Consider the following 19075-nt stretch of genomic DNA (forward strand, 5'->3'; position numbering starts at 1 on the left):
ACACGTAATGAAGTCACGTTAAGAATAGAAACCACAATTTTTTAGTTATGATGGTAATAAATATTTTGGGAGTATTACACATCCTCGAACTTTTCTATTTATAATTTTAATTTATTTTTTAGGGTTTTCGACTGAAAATTCTTGAAATTCCCCTCACGAGAGCATCTCCGCTGAACCAACCGCTCTGTGGGATGGGATATGGCATGGCATTTAGCCGTTTGCCGTATTTGATTTCCAGGAATCGCTTTCAGGGCAAATTGAAGTCATTATACATAGTAAAACTCCACTGAGCCGAGGTCCGAACTCCGAAACGCAGGCTGCGATGGGTGCCTGGCGTTATTAGGCTAATTATAGAGCCGCAGAATGGAGCTAGTGGCGAAACATTTCAGCTTTTCAGTATTTCAGTATACTCGCAGTATATGGTATATATAAATGACTTTATTCATGCCGACCGGGCGACTGTTTGTCGCGCCGAATGTCTGGGATTTCCTGTGGCCCCAAACGACGTGTCAACTAATTTGCAACACTCACCTGGACGTGGGGCAGCACTTCCATGGAAGTACCTGCGGCAGCCTTTGGCGAATATTTTATATTTTTTCCTTACCCATTTTTATTTTTTTGCGAAGGGATTAAGCTCGCTCTGGGAAGAGCCGCCGCAGCTAACAAAAAACAAAAAAAAAATATAAAGAAAAAAAATGGCAAAATTTGACTAATGTCTTAATTTTGTGCTTAGGTGTTTGCTGCGGTTGGCTTCGCTTGGTTTTTGTGGTCCAGTCATAACGGCTATGAGGGTACGCTGCACTGTGAGTACTATGAATACCCCCTGAATAAAGCGGAAAAGTCGTGTCTGGACTGCAGCGAATGCCATTCACTTCGCTTCATCTGGCCGGGTCTCTAAATTGAGTTTTTGCATGTCGTGCCCATGTCTGAGGACTTTGCTTTGTTTCTGACTAAGTTTTTTTTTTCGGTTCGGTTTGGTTTTGGTTCTCTGCCGCAGAATTGACAGCTGAATAAAATGTTATTATATTTACACCATAATTTGCATGGCAATTAATCAAATGGCATGCAAAATTCGACAACGGCCACGGAAAGGTAAAGGCAATCCCAGGCGACACATTTAGCTGGTGGGTGCCCAGGTATTTCTGGGAATTATTCTAACCAACTGCCAAAGCAGTAAACAAAAAGCAGGGCAAAAAGTTTCGACCCGCCTAAATGTCTTTATTAGGAGTTGGCTGACTGAAAATGGAGCTCGTTAGGGAAGAACAAAAAAAAAAAGAAGGTATGAGTATGAGATTTATTTATAAATGGCAGCCAGACAGGAACTCGTTACCTTTTGTAGGATTCATTTTGAATTTAAATGCTTAGTTAAATACTTAATCGACTTTAACTTGTAATTAACAGATCTGATAAATACCCAAGAAAAGGAATAAAACCATTTAGTTTTTCACCCTGTTACTCTTCAATTTATTGCTAAACACGTCCTCTCATTGAACCATTAAATTAATAGGAGAATCCCATTTTTATGGCACTTCCTGCCAACTTGAGCCACTCGTTTTGCCATGCACAGGGCTCACATGTTTTAGCTTTATGGCAGATTAAGTTAACCGCTTGATTATTTCAACAACATATTTTGTATAATTTATGCGCCACTTTATGCCTCCCGTCGCACCCATAAAAGTAACAAAGAGAATAAAGGGTAACAATTCTATATTCCGCAAATATTTACAGCAATTTGTGGCACAATAATAAAAATGAAAGGTCTCGCACCGAAGCCAAAGCCAAAGTCAAACCAAACCAAGTCAAACCAAGCCAAACGAAACCCAAAAAAGGACTCGTGTTTGACTTTGTGCGGCTGTTGAATAAATGTTTTATGGCAATAACAACGATATCAACAACATCGGGGTAACAACAATGGTCCCGTCCAACAAAAACAGCAGCTGTTGAAGTCGACGGCTCCTTCCGCCTATTTTGATATTTTTATTGTGGTGGTGAAATAAATTCAAATAAATAAATTTAAGTTGCTGACTTTGGTCGCATAAAGCATTACATGGCAACGAAACGAAGTCTCTGAACTTCTCGCCATCCTTTTCTGGACCATTAGAGCTATTGTCCTGACGGCTCAACCATAAATATTGAAGGACTATGGACGAAAACATTTATTGCCAGACTTATGTTATTTCTGTACAATAACAGGATTAGCAAAACATATGATGCGATTCAAATTGGAGTGAGAGTAGGCAGCTTTCATCCTTAAAGTGTTTTTCTATTCGATCTATAATAGTATTCAACATAAAGTGTTCCTACACTTTTCATCCCACACGTATAAGTAAATACTTATAAACTCTACCCACTGACTAGCTTAAAGTTTCTCCTGAATGGTTTTCCCATTTAAATGCTAATCCATCTTCTTCCATTCTCCAATGAGAAACCCAACATTTTCCGCTTCATGACCATTGGCCATAGCTCGTTAACGCCGGGCTTTTGGCCAAATACATGACTAATCTGTAGATTATGAAATTTATGCAAAAACCGCAAGAGACGTGATTCCTTTTTTTTCGGCATCTGTTGCAAGATATTCCAACTGTAAGCGGAAATAAGTGAGTTTTTGAAGCGTTTTTATTTGTTCTTGCCACTTTTTTATTTGTTGATGTACTACCTCGTGGTTCCTTCTGTGTGCTCTGAGTCGTATAATTGTTGCAACGAACGCACTGTGGCCTGAAGCCATAAAAAGTAAACATAACACACAGATACACACACACACACATAAACTGGGGAGCTGAATGGAAGTGAGAAAACTTATTTGCTATTTTCATGGAATTTTCCATAATTTCTGCTCCGCTTGTTGTTGGAGTTTCCTCCTAGATTTTTTTTTGCTTTTTTGTGGTTTCCCCGCTACGTAGCATGCAAAAATGTTTTAAAAAGATAAACAAGAAACGCTCGGCGAGAGATCGAAAAATTATTATTACTGCCAGTGCATCAGAAAGATTATGATGGTACTGGCTACCCTGTGTGTGCACCGTAGATGCTTTTTGTGTGTGGCATTCTTTTTTCCATAATATTTTTAACTTTGTTTACATTTTGCATTTTTATTGTGGCGTCGTCATTGCGGACTTGCTCCCTTTTGTTCCTTTTTTTTTTTTTAATCAATTAGGGCGAGACTTGCGTAGGGGGAAGAATCGCAGTGCCCCGGGGCAGAAAAATGAGATCGCAGCCCCGAGAAACGTGCCTGGACCACACACAGTGCATGGATGCAGCATCCAGACCTTAAAAATGCGGGCTCAGTACTAATAGAATTGCTGAAATGCTGATTAAAATAGTTTTCACTTTTTAATTACAATTTATGAGTTTCATTTCGTGCCATTATTCTGGATGCTCCGTCTGGAGCGTTTTCTTACAGTGGTAAAATTGCTTTTAAATTGGAGATCAGCTGGGTGATTGCTATTAATTAAGCGTGTATCTAATCCAAAGATTTCAATAGGATAAGACATGATGGTATTTAATAAAAAAGTAGTTCATTTTCTTGAAGAAATCAATAAGATTTTCGTTCTCTGTACTAATTACTAGTGAAACGATATCCGACTCCGCCGTTCAAGATCAAAGAGCCATCTTGCAAAATGTCAGACAAACATTGTCTCATTCTCTAGCGACAACATCAAAGGAAACTGTAGCCTCAGTTTTCCAGCTCCGAAACATAAACAGTTTGGAAGGGGAAAAAAGAAAATCACACTCTATTCGTTGGTGCTGAAAAATAAAAATTAAAAATCAATTTTTTTTACACTTCCCCCCACACAAAATACACCACAGCTCATTAGCAAAGGGGAAAGGTGTTGGGGAAAAAATATATATATATAAAATAAAACTATATGAGCAACTTTCGAAATTTTGCAGCGAGGCGACAAATTCTGTCTGGTGTATTTTTAGGGACTGAAAATCTAATTTACTAATGAGCCGTGAGCATTTGAGAAATTCACATAAATTTCGCCTAATTGAAAATCCATGCGCGGATAATTATGTGCGTCAGTCAGCATTAAATTCTCACCCGCTTGAATGGAAATTTCGGGGAAAATATGTTGTGCGGCTCTAGGGAAATCCAGTTGCCTGTGAGTTGAGGAGGTTAGTGTGATTGACAGGACGGTGGGGATGGGTGTCTAGCGGATTGAAGCCAGCGAATTTATTTACTGCCCACTTCAAGATGGACCTACAACACTTTTTACCCAGCGGCCATATTCGGGAGAAATTCAATCAGCATTTCGCCAAGAGGCAATTTAATTAGCTGCCCACTTTAATGGCCATTCAGCCGAGCATCAGTCCGCGGCTAGAATGCTAAACACTCCACTTAGTGCCTCCGACTAGTGACCCCCAACTGCCATTCAACTTGACGCAAATTAAATTAAAATGCGGCTAAGCCAGGCCCATTAAAGTCGGCACAAAAAGATCAGCGAGTCTGCCAATCAAATAGGCTGTAAATTACAATCAAATACGGTTCGCTTTTGCGGCAAAGGCAGGTGGGAGTTTGGCCTGATCCCCATTCATTACCGAAAAGAACAGCCAGCCAGAGCGGTTCAAAGATCATAAAATATTTTATGAACTGACAACGACAGCAAGGACAACCGCCGCTCCTGTCCCCCCACAGCCAGTGTTTACTGTAACACCTAATGTTTAACTAATTTCAAATATGTTTTTACGACTGCCTACCTGGTCAGCCCTCAGGAATTAGCCCGACTTGTCCGTTTTTATGAGGCAACGTTGCCTGTTCGTTCTACTGTTTAAATTTTGATTAGGCGATGGGTGGTGCAGATAAGTCCCGTGTAACTGTTTACTTTTTTTGGGTCGGACCCCAAGTTTTTTATAGTGATCGTGCTATGATATCAATCCACACTCAGAGAAAAAGCCGTTAAGTTGCGGTTATTCATTGTTTTTTATACTAGGTACATACTAGATACTAGGATACTCAAATATTAGTTAATTAGTAGTTAAGAATAAATATTTAAAATTTCACATTGACATAATATTTGTTTTGATGAGTCTATGTAATTTATATAATTTTTTTCAGTACATGTCCCATTTGCCCTGTTACATTTTGCATTTGCATAGGCCAGCGATATGAATCAACGGAAAACAGTAAAATGTCTCTCTTTTCGTTCCATTTTGAACATTTTTTTACGATTGCCCCTTGTTTGTTTAATTGTCTTTTACTGTAACATTTAAGGTTGACTTTACGTTTTATTTACGGTGCGGTGTCAACAGTTCTTAGTTTTTACCCACGGAGATATGATAGACAGTAAATTATTTGTACTTGTAACGTCGTCTTATAACTCATGATACTTGAGTTATTTTTTTGATTTGATCGAATTTTTTAATCTTATGACGCATAAATAGATCCTTAAATATCTGATATAAACCATAAAATACCAGCAAAGTTCTTTTCCGGGGCAAACCACACCTAAGACCCTTTCGAAAACTATTAAAAGAATTTTTTGAGAATATATATGTGAGATTAACCAAATGCGTCGAATAAATAATCAGCTAGAAGAACTAGCATTTTCCATTTACCTCGGTAGAGTGGGTGTGTTTTATGCATTTTCCAAATGGCAATCCAAAAATAAAGAATTTTTTCCGCGGCTCATAAATAAAACATCACATTTTTTATAAGCTTTGGGGGCGCATAAAAAAATATTTGAAATAATAAAAACACAGCTTTCTGCACCAATTAACATATCTGTTCGAGATATGAGGCATTATGTGTCGTCGTTTCTTGTTGAATTTAAATTTGACTTACGCTTCATTAAAGCACAAATTTGAATTTGTTGATTTTGGCTCAATCATAACCAAATATTTTCTTTCTTTTCGCCTAAAGTTTAGGGCCTAATTGACTTTGGCTATAAAGTTCGCGGCTCACAAAGGCACACACCAATACAAATGCAAATACATCTAGGCAAGATTTATATTTGCCGCAAACTTTTCGTGGAATTTCAAAGAGGCAAATATACAAAACTAATTAAAATTCAACTTGGCAAAAAGTTTTCGCCTAAGCAATAAATATTGTAAAATATGTACTCTGACACGCCCACATCCGTTTCCTGGGAATGGTCGAATTCCACCGCGGGTTTCCCATGCGGTTCCATTTGTCATTCGAGTGCCAAAGTTTTTTGGTCGCAACTGGGAAAACTGCCATTGATAGGTTCTCATTTGAAAGTTGCTGCCAAATGTTGCCAGTAGGTTAGGGTTAGGGCTCCAGGAAAACTTGCAAAACTCTCAAAGAGAATAAAGTCTAACAATTAATCAGTCTTTGGGTTAACTGAAACTAATGAGAATTCTGCGGGAAAAGCATTAAGTTTGATAAATTGCCTTCATTTGAATAGGGCTACGGAGTTTTAACGCCCAGGATCCAATAGTATACTACAATTAAAATCCATACCCATGAATCTTTTTCACAACCCCAACGAAATTGAGTCTCATTTATAGAAGCGACAACAAAACACCTGAGAATTACACAGACATTTATCATGCGGCACTAAAAGTCAAACAGGAACTGAAATTTTATTTACCTGTCTAGCCATGGATATTACCTGGTTTTGTGCCACGGGGTGCCAGTGACTTTCCAGAAAAGGACTGCCTTAAAAACGAGAAGGTGAAATGTTTGCCCCAGAACGCGTGTGATAAACCTAATGAGCAAAGGGCACTTGGGAAACTCACGATAACGATCGGGAAAACGCTTGCCTTTTTGGAGACCGAGCCCGAAAGCCAAGTAAAGAAAATCGTGTGCCGTGTGGCATATAAAAACTGTTGTCACTTCATTGCCATGACATTTAAATATTTCAATTTGTGATACAGCGAATCGAATGCCTAAAAGGTTTCCTCTTTCTGGAGAAATAGCCGACGAGATATAAAATTCAATTAAGACATTTCAACATTAAATGAGCCGCCAAAAGCAAAGAGTTGGCCCAGTGAAATATCTGAGAAATATGCATACGAGATTCTCGGACATAATTCAGCTTCTAAATAATTACAAGAATGTTTAGTAGATAATTTGTTGGCATTGTTATGCAAATTCGATTCAGCACGAAAAGGAGCCAAGACTTGCAGTCATAATTGAGACATTTGATTGTATGGAAATGCTATCCACATCCACATTCTGGGCTATCTTCGCATATTAAATGAGAATTAAAAAAAGCCACGGCTTTGGCTTCTTCTTATTAATAATGATAACTCTCATGTAGATTTTATGTATACCTTCTCCATTTTTTTTTTTTTGTGTTTTTTTTTTAAGTCGGTTTCAGTTGTCTGTCGGTTAGTTTGACAAACGGCCGAAAGTCCGAAAAAATTCCCTTTTGTCTCTGCTTAATTTGCCTGGCTTCTTTGCGATCCGATCGCTATCAAGTCGAATAATGCCTAATTTATGTGGTAACTCCGGTCGGTTTTAATTTATGCCCGCCAGTACGTCTTATATCACTCTGTATTTGCTGGTTGGTTCCACAAGCGTGTTAATGCACTAATTGTTTTTGGCAATTAATCAATGTTTATGTGGGAGCCAAAGTTGCTGTCCCTCGTGCCGCAAACAAATAAATAATAATTTACGTTGACATAACATTAATCCAATGCAATGTCTAGGCCAGAAAACTTCACCCCAAAATTTCAACATTTCCCCGAGCGGATCCCAGTTGTTAAATTGAATTTCCTTGCTCTTTTGCATAATTGAATCTACTCTCGCCGGGTTTGGTCCTCTTTGGCTTCTATCTTTTCTGACAGTCAACAGATTTTTTACTTGCCAAGTCAAAGGCATTTAATGGCATTATGCCAATATATATCTGCAATGGCAATGGGTGGCAAACGACAAGGGGAGTTCCATTTGCCAGGCAAAAATGTTGCAAAAAGCAGTAAAAAAAAATGGGAGTAATCAAGACAGGCAAAAAACTTGGCAGACATTTCGTTGGCAGCTTTTTTAAGTAAAAAGTTCGAGCACGGATATTTTGACTGGGTTGGGTTTTGATTTAAGGTAGAGCTGTAAGTGAAAAATTCAGATTCATGATAGTAAATTTCTTGCCACTGCATTTTTAAGTATATCTAACTTCATAGTTTTCATTGTACCTTTGACAAACAAATTTATAAACGCACCCCCGCAATCAAAAAACGCCATGTGCAGTTGACTAATTTACCAGCAATACCACTTGCCACTGCGGTAAAATTAAGTCATTAAATACACAAAATATACAGGCACTGAAAAACACTGAATAAACAATGGCTAATGATGGCCACAGTAGCAAGTTTCTCTCACCTGCTACGAAAAAATAACTGAAAAAAGGGCAGAAAAGTAATTTTCCAACAGGGTAGCAACTGGAGTATCGTGTGGTATTGACCACAAATTAACAGTTGTAACCAAGCACCCCGCACCTCATCTCATCGCAAAAACGTAGGCCATAAAAAATGTTACCAACTCTCGTCTGCAGTGCGTAATTACGGTGCACATTACCAGCACACGGGGATACACATTTGCACTTAATTGTGGCGCTTAATTAGACCAAAAAGGTGCAGACTCAGAGGGATCGGGCCAAAACACAAAGCCCAAAACCCAAAACCCAGACAATGGCCCAGAGCAACTCCGACTGACTGAGTGTCGAGTGCTGTTTGAAGAGTGTTTCACATGCAATTCAATTCAAACGTATTTACATGACATCCCACTCCCCGATTGACAACTCAATTTAGTTTTAATTGTTTGTGCACGTAATTGTTGTTATTGCTGGTAGCGAAAAGGATTTCATTGCGCTAATGATACTTTTGAGTCCTCAGCTTCTCCACAGCATCGCAATTAAGTTGAGCGAGGGAAAATCAGAAGCGTTTTAGTCAAATTTGCCGACTATGAGATATTTGGTACTCATTGGGCTGGAACATATCATTTCATATTAATATTTGTCAAGCTTGAAAAAGATACTTCTTTACCAGATCACTTAAAGCTTAAAATTCTTTATTTTCATAGGGTATCAACTCAATCTCATACCAGCTTCGTACTTTTCAACGATCCCAATATACCCATTTGGCACCTTTTACAAACTGAAAACCCGAAAATTTGCCGAAATTGTATGCGAAATTCCTGTGAGCCGAACTTCTGTTGAAAATTTTCGGCATATGTCGCATCTTTGCCTTCATTCCCAATCCCAATCCACATTTCGTATCTGTATCTTGTATCTGGTGGCGCCGCCGCTGGGGGTCCTGTCAGTCCCCCCCCCTCGTTCCCCACTCTCTTCATTTTACCCCCAATGTCTCTGCTGCGCCTGCGCATTCAGTTTAATTTTTATTTCATTTTCGCTGACAATTTGCAGCCGCTGACCAGCAAAGGAGAAAAAAAAAACCAAATATATATAAAGCAGGGAAAAAACATTTTTTCAGTGCGTTTTATTTAACGACTTTCGGCCCGGACGCATGTTGCACTTTGCTGTTGTTGCTGTTGTTCATTTGATTATCGCCACTGTCGCCATGTAATTTATTATATTGGCTTAACCGAGTACGCAACCTTGCCCTCTTTTTTATGGCTTTAACCTTTGGGCAACCGCCGCGTTGCTGACATTATTTAATTTGTCATTTAATTCTCGTTCGCCTTTTTCGGCGACTTTCTTCGTTTCGGGAATCGAGTTTGGTTTCGACCATATGTTATTCTTGAAAATTTGTAAGAAAGTCGGCTAAGGGAATTTCTGTTTATGTGCAGTGACAGATATATGTGCTACTGCGCGAGGTGTGTTTGACTTTTGGCCCACATTTGTTATTTTTTCACAAGATATGGCTTTAATTCACGGGGTAATAACTTTTCTGACTTCAAAATTCTTTAAAAATTTATGCTTCAGCTCCTTATGGATGTGTCGTGTTGTGATATTTATTATTTTAATTTAATTGTGCAAATTCGCTTACCGTTTTAATCATCTCCTGTTAATTAATTATCTCAAATTTAATTTGAATCGCCGTAGCGCCCACCGTCGTCGCACAGAAATTCCAATGCCAAAAAAGTCGCAAAATCATTTCTTAATTGCTCAATTTGAAAACAAATGCGACCATTTAATTTAATTGTGTGGACTGTTAATTGAGTCGTAGTTTGGCCCAGTCGATGGCTTTTATTTCAGCACGAATGCAGGCTTCCCCCCCTGCGGCCACGCCCCCTGCCCGATACATTTGTTAGATAATGCCAGGAAAACTTGTTGTCTGTGTAAGCCCGCCTGTTCATTTTCGGCATTTTTGGCCAGGCAATTAAATCCAAAAAAAGCAAAAAAAAAATAAAACAAAATCGAAACTGCGACAGTTTTCGGGGCTCAAATGCTCAGCTGCATTGCCGTGGGCCCAGCGATTTTAATGATTTACTGCAGTAGCTGGACTCCACTGGCTCTCCCACTTTGGCAGGTGGGCTAAGCGGTGTCGAAATTTGCATATATCGCTGTATATATACCATATGCATTATGCGATAATGTGCAATAAACGTCGGGGAATCGAAATTATGTCGCAGGCTTTCGGCATTTGAGATACAAGCCTGTTAACTGGGCCGATAAGTCGTAGGAGGAGGGTATGTGGGGACACGGGGGCATAAGTGGATATGCAACTGAAACCATAAATCTTGAGAGCATTTGGCCGAAACGCATCATCAATCATCTCGGCATGCAGATCGATTATTACAATTGCCGACAGACAGACACAGAAGTGAGTTGGCGGCGGTTGCATCTGCGGGCCCTCATTTGTATCTGATGGATGTATCTGCGGCAACCTCCTGCTGCTGCTGCTGCAGTTGCTGTTGCTGTTGCTTTTGCTGTTGCATGTTGCCCAGTTTCGCGGAAAACTTCAGCACAGCTGCACAACAGCACAACATTTGCTCGTGTCAAGTCCAAAAAGTTCCGAGAAAAGCTAAATCCACTGGCCATGTTCTAGGTACATATGCCAAAACAAAAATAGAAAAAAAAAGTAAACCAAAGCCCATTGTCCGTTGCACGAAATTATTTTAATGAGTTGCCAATTAGGTCCGCAAGCCAACTGAAATAGATCAGTCAGGCGAAGAGACTGCTAATAAATACCTGCAAATTGTAAATAAAATACCTGAATTCAGTCCGATTGCGTAGAGCGGTGATCGGCGCACACCTGTTGAATGCCACTGAGTGGCATAAATACGAGTTCGAGTGGCTGGCTAAAAGGGTCCCCATCCTGTCCTGTTTTAGCTATTTACGAGTCTTTTGGGGAATTACATTCGGATCGGGCCAACTGACAGCATCCGACAGGCCAAAGTCCTTGATGCTAAAAAGCAAAAAAAACTGGGGGAAATTCACGGTTCAGGAATGCAGTTGCATGCGACAGCCAATGAAAAGTTTTAAGCTAATTTATGCAGAAGCGTCGCTTTAATTTAGATATACTAATACAATACTAATTAGCATTCATAGTGCTGTTTTATGTTTGTTCTCTGCACTAATAATTGGCAGTGCAGCCAATAAAAAGTGATTCAATTTTAATTAAAGGAAATCCGTTTTTCCAGCTAGAAAGTTGTTAATTTTAATGCAAATCAGCAGAGTAATTTATTTTCCCTGTACCTTAACTCACGCATAGAAGTCATGTTGTGAAGCTCAGGCACAAAGACAGTAAAATGCTTAACTTCTTTTTTTTTCTCAACTCTCGTTAGTTCAATTAACAAGTGGAGCTCGTTATACTCATTTCATTTTATTTGCTTGGCCTTTGTTTTTTTATTACAATTTTTTTTTGTTTAACACTTTCTGAGGCGCCGCCTATTAACGCGTTTCCTGCCAACCACGCCCACATCCTCAATTCAAGCGAAAATTGCTTTTCACTCGCTCCATTCTGTTTGTTATTAATTACCCAGTTTCCAAAGACGTTACGCATTTACCAGTTTTCGAGGTACCGAGTTCGGGGTTATTTTATTCCTTCTTTTTTTCATCTTGGCCAATTGAATTATAACGGGGCGAAGACAATGAATAAGGGGGGAATCACCGAAAGATGGGGGGATTGGGGGGGGGTGTGGTGGAAAGGAGCTCAGCAAAAAAACATAATGGCGTTTGCTTTCATTATAGCACCGTGGCATAGTATAAATATTTAAGCAACTGGCAATGAGATAACAAACGATGAGGGGGTTGGGTTAAATTTATAAGCGCGAAAATGGGGTCAACGGTTAGTGGGTGGGGAGAGGTTGGTTAAGAAGGGGGAATAAGCCAGGAGTAACAGGAAATTCATCAGTTAGCAGCGGCTAAATTACTGACCACCCCACTGCTTTTTTTTGGCTATGCCCTAGGAAAGAGTTGAAGTCGATGCAGGTGAAACTTGAGATACATTAGAGATCCAAACTTAAGGTAAAAATAATGTAACTTAATGTTACCTTGAATATGGAGAAAATTTAACAAGATATCCCTAATTACACAAGTTGGCACTGAGGTAAAGGGTATCTATAATTCCATATATGCATTCTAGGCAGGGTGTTAATATCTCGACCTTGTCCTCCTTCAGATATCTGTTTATTTCATCTTCAATTTCGCTTCGGCTTTTATCAAAGGATATAAACCATAGCACCGAAAGGCCAGAAGGCCGGCTGAAATATTTATATGCGTGTTGATTTCTGTTTGCTGAATTTAACCTTTTTCCCCTTCATATGGCCGACCGATGCCCACTTAGAGATAGCGCACTGGGCGAAAAAGGGTCAAAACGCAATATATACTGGGCGGCGGTGGGAAAGAGAGACAGATAGAAGATATATACAGGATGGCAATGGGGGGAAATACCCCCCTGACTTTGGCACTACCATTTCCTTGCCTCATTTAACTGCGGCCATAAATATTCTAAATCACCAGCGGGGGCAGCGACGTTAACGGCGACGTCAGAGCCTCAAGTTGTTAAGATAATAAAGTTTGTAATTAATTTTGCATCGTTAAATGCCCGTACATATGTAAGTGAGCATTTGAGAAAATTTAAACCGCTCTGCAGTTGAATTGGAGTCGCATTATTTTCAAGAGCATATTTAATTTAATCGCATACAAGCTCGAGTTTTAATTGACTCTACTCACGAATTAAGGAGTTTCGCCTCTTTATTGATAGAGGAATACAGTTGTATCAAAAGTATGTAGTACATTATTATAACTGTACAATGGAGACCACTGAAAATATACGACCACACATCCAAAATAATAAATTCCAAACTAAATTTACTAAACATCCAATGGGCGCAGAATGCGTGTGACCACTGTACCCTTGTTTATTCACATAAATTCACGTTGTATTTATACATATATCATATACTGCAGCACCTATTCATATTCATAACCTTTTATGAATTCATCATCTTTATCGCCATCGCTCCATAAAAATTGCATAATCATAAATGTATTACGTACACCGTTGGCCAGGTCTTGTTTCATTACGCTCATTACACACATTCCTCAGATATATCAGCACTTTTTTTTTTGATTAACCATGTTTTTTTTTGTGGCTTTTTCATTGCAGAAACCGCCGGCGAACTTGGATGGGCATTCACCCTAATCATAGTTTCAATCATATCGGCTCTAATAGGTGCTATTGTAATGGTCATAGTTCTAAGATGTAGAAGGTAAGTGCACTGGCTAACTAAATATAAATAATGATATTACCTTTCTATATAACAAAATCGAACTAGTCAAGAGCTCGTGCCATATAAACACAGACAGGAATTAATAAGGTTTTAAATTTATAGTGGCTTTTCCTTAATTTTGGAGCCTTAACTTATTTATGACACAACTGGTCGTCGTACATGGCGATATCCATAAAACTCTTTTGGGCCTTTCTTAAACACGTTCAATTGCAAACAATAAATAAATGTTGACTCTTCCCCACGAGACCTCATAAATTGACCGTTCAAAATTAATTGGCCAAAACAAGCGGCGAATAAATTAAACTGAAAATAATGAATAAACACTTAAATTTTGGCATTTAGCTAGAAATATGCCGCAATTAGTCATGATAAAAAGATGCAAAACTACACACATATGAGTTGGGTAGCCGTGGAGAAGAGGACATTCAACTCTTAACCCCTTGACGACCCCAACGATCCGTCATGTTCAGTCGACGGCGACATTTACAACGGCGTACAAATTGAATTTTATACATATAAGTACCCACTCGTATGGACTCTCATATTTACGCGAATATCTGAACTGTGGGATCTGTGTAACTATAAAGATTTACAATGCATTGCCCACACGGGCGGCACGACGCGCCAACACCAGCAATTCAATTAAACGCCCACCAAAAAATAAATAAAACCTCTTAAGTGAGTCAACGGCAAACAAAAAAAAAAAACGAAAATATATATATATATATAAAAACGGGCAACAACGGCTGAGAATAATCGATGCCGAAAACAAAGGAACATGAAATTGCTTTATTACTTAATTGCTCTTTAAGCGAAACATGGCTTTTGCCACAGGCGTTCTTATATGGCCAAAATCGCCTGGGTTCTCTATGGTCTATGGTCTATCAAAAAGGCCGTGGAGAGTGGGTCACACACTCCGATCGGCAGATATTTGCGATTTCGAGTACATTTAAATAGGAGTTAAAGCGGCATGGGATGGCTTTTGTTGATGCTGTGTGGGGAGGGGTGCGAGGGCGGTACAGAACAACACACGCGAGCGCGCCAAATTAACAGAAATCTTTGTCCAATTGAAATTGGCGAATGCGCAGGCGCCGCGCTTGTTATGCGATTGCTGCCGTGGGCTTCCAGTTTGAAGTGAAGTGGAAACGCCGGCCACATGTCGCGTCCAATTAAATTGTCATGTCGTCTTATTCGGCAGCATGTTTGCATAAAATTAATTTTGCAAATTATCCGCCCAAGCCAAAACAAACAAACGCGAAATGTGAGTCCAAACAGGAGTTGGAATGGAGTTGTTTGGCTAGATGACTGAATATATTATGAAGAAAGGGAAATAGCTTGATTTCAATATGGTGGATACTACCTGGTTATGATTGGTGATTCGAAACGATTATAAACCTTAACACACACCCTTTAATTCGAATATCCTATAACTACAATATATTATAAGCTTCACATCTAAAGTAGTATTATAAATATTTTGATATACTACTTACATTTTAACTGACTAAAATTGCTTGAACACCTTAATGACCTCAAAATACTCAATAATTTACTCAATATTGCGTTCTGCAAACTCACCTTTCCCGTGCCAAGTTGTCTCAATCAAGTGCTATTCTCACGGTTTTTGGACCAAATTTGATTTTGCATTAATCACCTGAGGACCTACCCGCACCTCTCCCCTTGTCGTACCGAATGTCACGGTGTTTGCCTTGCCGTCAGCCTTAGTCACTCATTTTGGGTCTGGTTTTCGCAACCGTTTCTCCGTTTTTTTGGTCTGTCCGTTCGTCTGTCCGTCCGTTTGTCCGTAAGTCGGTGTGTGGAGCATGTCACGTCGTGGTCGGACGTGTTGGCTGCCAAATTAGCAGCAATTACATGTAATATCGGTTACACTTATTTGCATATTGATGCAATTCTCGATCTGGTCTGGTAATGGTGCTATAAATTTGCTTGGCACATGTCTCCACCAAGTCACCAGATTTGCATTTGTTTCTGTACTCAGTGTTTTGACTTGATTTGTTTAGCTTTGGCCACCTTATTGAGCTTAAGTCTTAAGTGGCACCTGCCATTTGAATTTTCTGCGCTTTTTTTGACAATGTTTGCTCAACGTCTAGACGGCGTAATGTCTTACCAATGGTTTCCACAGGCTTGTCGGAAAAATTTCAAAGTACGATTGCAATTGAGACTTGTATTTGACACTTGGATAATTTAAGGATTGGGAAATCAAAGTGGCTTTTAATTAGGAGGTCCGAAGTTACATGAGAAACATTTTTCGTAGATGTTAATTGATTGCTACATATATACTTCTTTTCTTGAATAGTTGTATAAGTAAATCCCACCGAAAGTAAGCATATTAATTTCTATAAAATTTCTTGTAACTAAATTGCCTTCGTTAACCGCAGTTATGAGTATTAACCTTTTTGATGGCTTTGACCCTTTTAACTCGATCTCTGGTAGCAATACTCAACCTTTCTATATTGATTTCGTTTATAAGCCAGGCCCGCTCCTTTAAAATTATTTGTATTTCGTCTTTTAGTGGAGCAGAAAAAACAAAAGTCAAGTTTAAACCGCTTAATGCATTTAAGACACAAAAAGGCGTGTTCAATTAGCATGCAAAAAACTCGATCAACTTCAAAAAAAAGAGCTATAAAAAAGATCGAAACTACAAGCGCAGAAAATTGAACATAACGCGCCGATGGAAAATTGTTGGAAAATAAGCTGGAAAAACTCGAGCTAGGTAAATTAGCGCATAAGCCAAGGCCCCCGAGACAGCGGCAACTGCTTGTTCAATTTAATTGAATTGAGAGGAACAAAAACTACAACTGAAACTAACACTAACACTAGAAAAGAAGAAAGAGTAAAACGAATTGGCTCGAGTTGAGTTAACATTATAATCGATCAAGGCAAAGCGAGGGGAAAATGCAGCTCATGCCGCACTGCACTCAATCAAATCGGACAGACGGTTAATTGATACGCACAGATCGAATATATATATATGTATATCTATCTATCGAGAGGTAGTATATGACCATTTAGGCCCCAGGTTCGTGCCGTTCGATGTGACCCAGAAAAGCGGAGTCAGCAAGTGCAAATATGTAGTTGGGAGGGGGGAAATAAAACGGACTGGAAAATGTGCGCCAAAAAACGGCGATAGAAAGCGGGCATGGCGAAAAAACACCTGCCAATTCGAAGCTGCGGGCTTAAATCACTCAGGCCCAAGTAATTCAAACTTGCAGTGGCTTTTAAATGCCAGAAACATCCTCGCTGTTACTTTTTTCGACTCTAATCTAATCGCAACAAATGGCAAATGTGTTCTTTGGTTGCTGGATAATGCAATTCCGTTGTTGTCGGTGGATTTTATCGGCCACAGCAGATACTTTATATTAGCTTAAAATTTTATCGGCGTGTCGGTTCGCGTCACACGCAACTGGCTGTAAAAGCATTTGCGTGGCCCAAGTTTGTGTCTTGAGTAATTCGTTCGCTCAAGTTTGTGTCCTAAGTCATTCGTTGTGGCATTTGCCATTTTGTCGCTCGACAAGTTTGACATTTACTCCAAACTAATTTATGCCCGGCAGTCTATTAAAATTCTGTTTATTAATTGGTACACATTTTTCCGTTCTTATCTTTGCAGAATTAAATCAGCGAATGCCAATGGTAAGTGAATAAATGTTTTCTTTATTCAATGATATTATTTAAATGAGACAAATGATTTGTAGTGGGTGATTAAATGGGAATCATCAGGTTATATAAAGTGTGTTTGTTTATTAGTTAGCAAGCTAGGTATCTTAATAGATTGCTACCGCTTTCAAAGGCTTACATTAAATGCCTTACTTTCCCATAAGAACTTTACGACCAAAATTGTTATCCATCCAATATCTCACATCTTCTAAAAAAAAGCCTGATGTTTTTTTGCCACGTCTGATTAATTAGCCAAGCCAAGTCAGGTCAGGTTTTTTGTTACCTCTGCTCATCATCGAGGGTCTTGCCTTCTCTTTGCATTTTCATTTCCATTTTTAATTGCATAATTCTGCCATGGCATGCAATTCAAAGAAATCTTTCGTTCTGGGGACCTCAGCTCCCTTTTTTTTTTGGTGTGCCAACATTTTAATTTGTTTTCTGCGACTGGCGTGGAAGGAAGGTAAACTAACAAAATGAAGACAAATTTTTGACGACAATGCATGAACTTCACGTTCGTGCCACAAATCAGAGATGCTGCTGCTCCTCCTGCGGCAGTTGAAACCGAAATCGAGAGCCATGAGTATTATATATGGCTCCAGGCTACGTGCTGGCAAAAACTTTCGAGTAAAAGAAAATTTGTAGACAAATTAAGGCAGAGGCAAAACAATTGTCATGGCCGCAGACTTCGTCAAACACGTTTGAAAATCGTGCAAAATGGCTAGAGGAGGGCTGGAGGACTCTTTCTGCTATTTGATTTAGTTGCTCGATTCTGGCGAGTCTTTCAGCATTCAGCAGTAGGCGAATTTTTGACATCCGATCCCTTTTCAGGTCGAAATCTTTCCCTTTCTTCAGCTCACTCCCTTTCTTCCGGAGGCTTGGCGCCAATTTCACCGTCCGTCTTGTGGGCCCGACAATCGACATGCAGGACAAATTGTTGACGGCATTTAATGTCACAGCAGCCAATTAGCTGTCCCCATGAAAATGCTCGTTTCTTGTTGGTTTCCTTTTTTTTCTTTGGTTGGTTTGTTTATTTGTATTTTGCCAAAAAGTTTTTGTTACCCACTTGTTGGGGTTTTTTTTATATAATTTTCGTTGGTGGTACGCACGGCTGCATGTTGATCCAAGCTAAAAAAGAAACAAACCGAGAAACAAACAATCGCCACAAATCGTTAAACTGTCAGCAGCTTTTAAAGCGCGTGATTATGTCCAAGTCACCGTTGAGAGTTGAGAGACAAGCGCCAGTTGCCACAGAGTTTTTTTTTCGGATTTTTTTCAAGTCTTTTTTTGCGTCGAAAGAGAAAATTTTCAATTGCCCAAAAATGCACATTTAAGTGGTGTTTATTTGTTGCAACATTTTTTTGCAAAGGTGAAAAAGTGGGGACTGAATTGAACTGAGTTTTTATGGGAGTCTGTAAAAATGGTTAGACATTAAATTTGTTTTTTATGAAGTTAGCTAAAAATGTGTCGAAAATGTATATTATATACATGAGTAGTGTTTATATCTGTGCACATGTTTCGAAATTACCTAATTATCTACACAATGCTGGAATAAGAATGTAAAAAACTTACAAGAAAGAAACAAAGGATTTCCAATTTGCATATTTCAGCAATCGCAATTAGCCATCACAGCAAATGGCAATTGCAACATTCGATGGTGTCAATTTACTTGGGAGCTCTTTGAAATTATCTTTGAACAGCAGCCAACGTGTCGTATGCGTAACATGGTCTTAATTATGCATACAAAGAACTCACAGTAACCGAGCAGTACAAAAAAATAAATAAATAAATAAATGAAAAATACTAAGTGAC

General features: G+C 39.1%; 1 protein-coding gene across 1 annotated transcript in view; it reads left to right on the plus strand.

The window, feature by feature from the left end:
• Nucleotides 1–19075, plus strand: part of CG42747 (uncharacterized protein) — an 85375-nt gene that overhangs the window by 62486 nt on the left and 3814 nt on the right. Inside the window, exons 4-5 of the mRNA NM_139788.3 lie at nucleotides 13468–13570; nucleotides 17220–17242. Of these exons, the coding sequence (NP_648045.2) occupies nucleotides 13468–13570; nucleotides 17220–17242 (126 nt within the window). The remainder of the gene's footprint in view (nucleotides 1–13467; nucleotides 13571–17219; nucleotides 17243–19075) is intronic.

Source organism: Drosophila melanogaster, chromosome 3L (assembly GCF_000001215.4).
Source record: "Drosophila melanogaster chromosome 3L".
Classification (NCBI taxonomy): domain Eukaryota; kingdom Metazoa; phylum Arthropoda; class Insecta; order Diptera; family Drosophilidae; genus Drosophila; species Drosophila melanogaster.